Source organism: Ceratina calcarata, unplaced genomic scaffold, assembly GCF_001652005.2.
Source record: "Ceratina calcarata isolate Rehan_Ccalc_2016 unplaced genomic scaffold, ASM165200v1 scaffold78.2, whole genome shotgun sequence".
Lineage (NCBI taxonomy): Eukaryota > Metazoa > Arthropoda > Insecta > Hymenoptera > Apidae > Ceratina > Ceratina calcarata.
In genome coordinates, this window is record NW_017179105.1 from 305,156 (window position 1) to 311,605 (window position 6,450).

A 6,450-nucleotide genomic window follows, 5' to 3' on the forward strand; every position below is an offset into this window, starting at 1 on the left:
AGGTACTACCGCGTTTACCTTAGTTTCTTTCAATCCCATCGTAAACGTTCATTTGCAATGGCATGGAAATATATCTAACCGATTAATTTTGTATGATGACGTATGAAACAATAGTAATGGGATATGCTTATAGCAGAACGAAGCGACGTTACGTAAGCTTAACGATCTTGAGAGTTTCCAAGCAGGTTTAACTCCGATTCTCGAAGACACGTGAATCGAGGCTCGCTTACTCATCTTACGATTACTTAGCACATGTCATTCAGACGTTCTATTTTCCTCGAGCGTTCGTCGCCTCCGGCGGGAAAACCGAGGCTACGTGGAAGGGTGAACGCGATTCGAGGAACCGATGAATTGCTAACGATAGGTATATGAACCTTCCATGCTGCACGCAATGTTTTTAGTCACGTGGCGCGGGTTCTTACACCCGTCGTCATTCATGCACCGGCTATTTAGAAGCGTATCGTTGATTGCGAAACGCCTTCCTAGAAATACAACCGCGGGTACGATCCGTGGCGGACGGTATCGCTCGGTTTCGAGTTGCGAAAACTGATTCACTCGCGAACAGCCGCGTAACGCGGCTCGCGTTACGAGATCGTTGCAGAGATGGTGTCGGTCAAACATTTTTCACACGAGTTTAATGAAAAAACAACGTCCCGTTCACTCGCACTATTTATAGAATTAGCAATGTGCAATTTTTATAATCAGTGATCTGAAGTTTCAATTTCTATCGACTACAGTACCTCTCGTTATGACTCGACGCGGGGATTTGTGTCAAGCTCGATACATTTCAACGATTGATCATTGTGATTTTGAAAAAATTAACTGAAAACAATAATTTGTCAGTAGTTTTTTGCTCGGTGACGAAAGACGCAGTGCATAATCTCTGATAAGCCAGTTTGCTTTGGACCGGGTCTCCTTAATTCGAAAGTGACTGACGCGTCAAGGTTAGATAATAATTTTCTGGTTGCCAGAGGAACACGGGTCCGCTTCTGTGTTTTCGCGATACCGGTCCGGAGAGAACCGGTTCCGGGCTGGAATAAATTGAACGAAACGGTCCTCTTTTTAACGATCATCACGTACACCGTGGCTGGCTTTTAATGGGAGCCGAGTAGTTTTTTAGGACCCTTCCGGTTCTCCTTTTGCATGAATTATGCTTCACGAGCGGCGATTAAAAGAGAAAGTAACGTGGCGCGACCGTCGACGGGGAGAGACACGGTCTCTCTCGTAGTCATCGAAACGACGCGACGAGCCACGTTGTCTCGTGCTCGTCTCTCGTTTTCGAGATCACGAGAAGCGCACCGGTGCAGTTGTTTCATGGGAAACGGCCACGCGACCGAAGGATGCATAATGACTCTATTGATTCTCGTTCCTCGCGAACGATTACGCAACCCTGGCTGCGTTAGTCATCGATCCGCGGGAGGCAAAAGCAACGCGTAAGTGGCAATGATTGAAAATAACCGGTCGGCTCTCCTCGCATCATGTAAATTAACGACGCAACGGAGAGGCCCGTATTTGTACGTCGACGATGCCTTCGCTCTTTCGCAATACGAACGTAAATATCGGTTTTCGCGAGCGATTATACGCGGCTTCTTCTCGTTACCCGCATGCAAATGCACAAGCGAGACCTCGCGGATCCGCCTTTTTCGGACCGGCCAATTCGAATCGCTCGGGTTACCTTGTTGAGTTAATGATGATTCGAAATTACTCCTCAATCATCCGTCTCGTAAACAAGGCCTTGTAACGTACAAAAGCGCCAGTCGAAAAGTTCAGTCCGATTGCCTCTCGGAAACCTTTGTCAATTTTTGTCCTCTCTGCTCGCAATTTCACTCAGACATTCAATTGATCCGCCAATTTTTATCGGGAATTTCACGCGTTCATAAAGGAAATTCAATTACCCATGCTTTCAATGTTGGAAAACATTTCTTTAATTTACGTCGCGATTGAATGTTTTATCAGTCATAATTCTAGAGTCGGGAAACAAATGAAGATACAAATGTAATTAGACTTTCTGTTGCATCAGAGTATGTTTTGCTTCCGCTCGCGTGTTCCGCGAATTCGGTCAACGTACGTGACACGGAGCAGGTAGAGAGAGAATGCATCGCGTTGCATAATGCCACCGTGGTTTTTTTTTTTCTTCTCCCGAATCTTTCTCGGTGACACCGCCAAAATTTACGGCGATAGAGCAGTAGGAGGAGGATTCGCTCTAGTGGAGGCCAAGGTTGAGGTCAGCCCCCACAATGCCACCCATTGCTCTCTGGCTTCGCCTTCCTTTTCTGTCGCGTCTGCTTTGTTCGCTAGCATCTCCTCGATACTCTACTCTCTGACGTAACTTCCTTCTACCGATTCGACCTTCACGGTCATCGCCGTTCCTTTTTATTGCATCTATGCAAAAAGATTGCTGGTCGCGATTTTACTTTCGATTCTGTTCGGATTCATCCTCCAATTGACACGACGGGTAATTAACCCTTTTAGTACCGGCGAAAAGAACGTAGCTAACAATAAGCGAAGAATACCGGGCCGAATCGGCGAATTTGCAGAGGTTTGCGAAAATGCTCGTAAAAACGAAAGTAGAAGTGATATTTACAAAATATAAAAAGCAGCATATTCGGAAATAAAGGGAGAATTAAAACGTTACGAATTGTGTTTCATTATTTGTTGAAAATTTGAACGACGATATATCGTCGTTCGCTACTAAAAGGGTTAAGAATTTTGATGTGTTTTCAATAAAATTCTTGAGACCATGTTCAATGTTTTGTGATTGGGAACAGAACTGTGCAAAGGATATGTACGATAAGCAGTTCAGATAACGTCGAATCAAGTTGGAATTGGTAATTCGAAGGTGATTCACATTGGGAATCGCGTCTGGGAACTTGGTAAACTTCCGTATTGAAACCGTCGAAACTTGGGCAGTATCCGTTTCGTTGTCGAATTTGCTGGAACCCCGATACACACGGAGGATTGTCTGTTGGTGAGTCGCAGACTTGGAAGTAGAATCAGACATCAGGGTCAGCCGTGCGCGAAACGGCAGATAGGTTCTTTTCGCTGCGTATTTCGCTCGCGTACAGAGTCGTACCAGTCGTGGGAATTATCTGGTCCAGCAATTTCGAGTTTCGAAGTTGCGATCGACGTTGGAGTAAAATTTGTTTCCACCCGGCTGGGTTTATATTCCGCAACGTCGAGCGTCGTTTTTCACCGTGCGTACGCACGCGAAACCCTCGACGAGTGCACGGGTGTCCTCCCGAGCTCGTTTTCATCGGCTCGGCAGGATAAACGTACGAGTTCAAAAAGCGACCCTCGCGACACACACGAGTCATCAAACGTAGGCAGGACGGAATTATTATGTACGACGAGAGAAACCGCGCAGGAACCCCGATTTTTTTTTCCATGCCTGGATTTTAAAGGGATCATCCTCGACCCGTGGGGTCGACAGGCCTTGCTCTCGTATAATTGCGCTATTTTTTTTCCGTGGATTCTTTTTGAGATACCGGTACACGTAAAATAAGAATCGTCGTGTGAGATGAAAATGTTTATTCAATTTCGATATGTCCGACTACAAGAATTCACACGGTCAATGTGTTGGACGAAATATGAGACTGATATGAAGTATCGATTAACAAAATCACGCAATTATTTTATATTAATCAGACGATTTTTACGGTATTTTGTAGGCAAAGCTGCGGTGCAAACGGGATCTTCTCACGTCGGCTGGACTTCAGCGCGTTCAACAGCCTGCCCCGGACCAAGCTCAACTCCTATCACATTAAGGTGAGTGACAAAACTAATTTTTCATTCGCACGTCGAACGCGTTTCACGAACTGCTCACGTTCCACAACCGTGACCGGCGAAAGTTTGAGACACTAACCCCGGCTAGAGCAGGAGCTAATGCGGGTTTCCTTAAAGCGGACGGCACGCGATAGAGCTCCGAGAGCTTCTTACTTTAAGTTTACTAGAGAACAGCGGGAGATTCTTTAGAGTCAGAAGGAATATATATAAATTTCAGACAGGTTGTATTGTATTTTGAATGGACAACAGTTAGAATACACCGTGAACTTTATGCGTTTACAAGAAAACTTGAATTCTATAAATAATTCGCGATAAAAGAAATTCCTATATAAAACTGCGAAGCATTTCATCACCTGGTATGATAAAACACAGAAGACTATAGTCTTGCTATTCTTGCAATCCATCATCCTTTAACTGTTCACATAATCTTGAAAAATGCCAGATACGAGCTAGACATCTATATTTATATTTTCTTTACCGTCTGCTCACTTCCATTACTCATCTCGGAATCCTTCGCCGTGACACTGTCGTCCTACCCTAAATACTCTTGGAAAATCAATACCATCCCTCCCGTGGGGGTGGACTTGGTGTATTTACACCCTGGGCTCGAGTAACTCGTTATTACACTGGAATCTGGATGTCACTGTATTTGACTGTATCCAATCACGTATGCACGTCGAAGGGGTTGAACCCGTCGAAGGTTTCGCGTTTAATCGGCCCTGCGGGCGTTGCGGTAGGTCGATCGATGAAGGATATTCCAGTCTGGAGGATAGGACGCAATAAGCTTGGCCTCGGAAAGAAGTCCGATGATTTACGATCGCTGGCGAGGCTTTCAGCTGCCCGCCGGGACGGGTAATGCATTTTGATCACCGTTTTTAATCGAGTATCACAAATTTCGCGCCGCGTTGGACCACGGCTCCAATTTTCGTGATTCACAATACCCTTGGCGAATTGATGGATCTCGAATTGATTAAACGACGTGGTTACGCGGTGATAACCGGCGATTATACGCGCTCGGGTCGTGCGTAGCGTGTGGAGAAGATGGATACCGAGGGAATTGTCGAAAAATTTGCATAATATCGAAAGTATTATACGGTACATTGTTTTTATACGTCGATCTCGGCTTCATTTTTTTTTTTTTTTTTTTTTTTAATAGATCGTCACGCATCTGTAACGATCATCGAGCTCGTAATTTACGTACCGAAAATCAGCTTCCGAAAGCATTGGGCGTTCGTTAGACCACCCTGTGGTTCGTGCATAATAGCCGGTCGTGTGCGACCTTCAAATTACACACCGTTTCGAGAGTCGACCGGGTGAAAAAAGGAATGACTAGCAAAATAGCCGGTGCGCGTTTCCCCTCGGTTCGTTCGGTAAGTGCCGGTGCTCCGAAACGAGCAACCATAACGCGGCGGCGGCGGCACCCCCTCGTATTTTGGACCTGTGCTCTCTGTTTGGCAAGGGTTAACGCCGAAAAACACTGTGGGGAGAGGTAATTTGTGACTTACGCGGCCCGTCGTTAGCATCCACTGCGAATTGCGTTGCATATTGTTACGTGTTTCGCGAAACGCGCGCGCGCGCGCTGGGCCTTTTTAACGTCTGGCGTAACCTTTCATCGTGTTCAGCCCGTAAAAGGGCTTCCAGAGCTCGCCTTTCCGACGTCCACGTACCGCGTTTATTTATTTCCCTTGGCATAAAAGGCGCACGCTTTATTAGAAGCAACAATGGTCACGGTGCATGCGAGTTTACAACGCGTATTCCTTTCATCGCGAGACGAATCGCGCTTTCGGATTTCCCAGCGTGAAAAGCCCGCGGCCGAGCCGTGCCGAGCCGAGCCGAGCCGAGCCGGCTTTCTCGCGTTTTACTGCGATACGGAATAAAAGCCGAGCCAGTTTCTATCTAACCGCGAAAACCACCTTTCTCTCTCATCGTCTTTCGCCCCGGGACTCGGCTAGAAATAAGCTCGAGTCGATCGATCGCTCGCAAATATTCGCGTATGCAGCGATCCAGGTTGGACAGACCCTCGAAACTGCGCCCTCGAGACTCACCCTCTGTTTGAGCTCCTTCCATGGCAACGTGCCACCCAACAACGCTTAGCGATAGTAGATTCCCCGCGATTCGACCGGTTGCAATATTTGATATCGCGCACTGAGATAGCTCGTTTCTATCTCGGAACATCCGATACTCGGACGGCACCGGGAGAATTTATCGAAGTTTTCGCGATTTCAACTATTTTTCGTTGTACGTTTTCGGTAGCCGATTTGCCGATATGTCGAGACTAGGATTGGATCGCTCTTTGCCTCGTGTTTCGAATCACAGAATGCGAGGCTCGCCTTTTCATCGGCCCGATATCAATATGCATCCCTTGGCTCGCTTTTAAACCCGCATCGCCAGCGTGAATTGGAAATCACGATGTCCAGCACCGTGTTTCTACCATTCCACGAGGGTTGCTCTTCCTCATTCGGGCGAATTATTCTGTATCCTTTTCCATCAAGTAAGGTAAAGGAAGTAGTACTGGGACAAAACGAATTTTGAAACCAGTACTTGGACATAATAGATATGTATTTAATAATTTACTGTCCAAGTTTACAATCCTTTTTGAAACTTAATACGTAGAACGGGGACAAGACGGCAGTGGCTGTCCAGGTTCAACCCCTCACTAATTAATCG

General features: G+C 46.4%; 1 protein-coding gene across 1 annotated transcript in view; it reads left to right on the forward strand.

Annotated features, from left to right (window-relative positions):
- Window positions 1-6,450, forward strand: part of heca (hdc homolog, cell cycle regulator) — a 140,744-nt gene that overhangs the window by 19,795 nt on the left and 114,499 nt on the right. Inside the window, exon 4 of the mRNA XM_018034210.2 lies at window positions 3,669-3,765. Coding sequence (XP_017889699.1) covers window positions 3,669-3,765 — 97 coding nt within the window. The remainder of the gene's footprint in view (window positions 1-3,668; window positions 3,766-6,450) is intronic.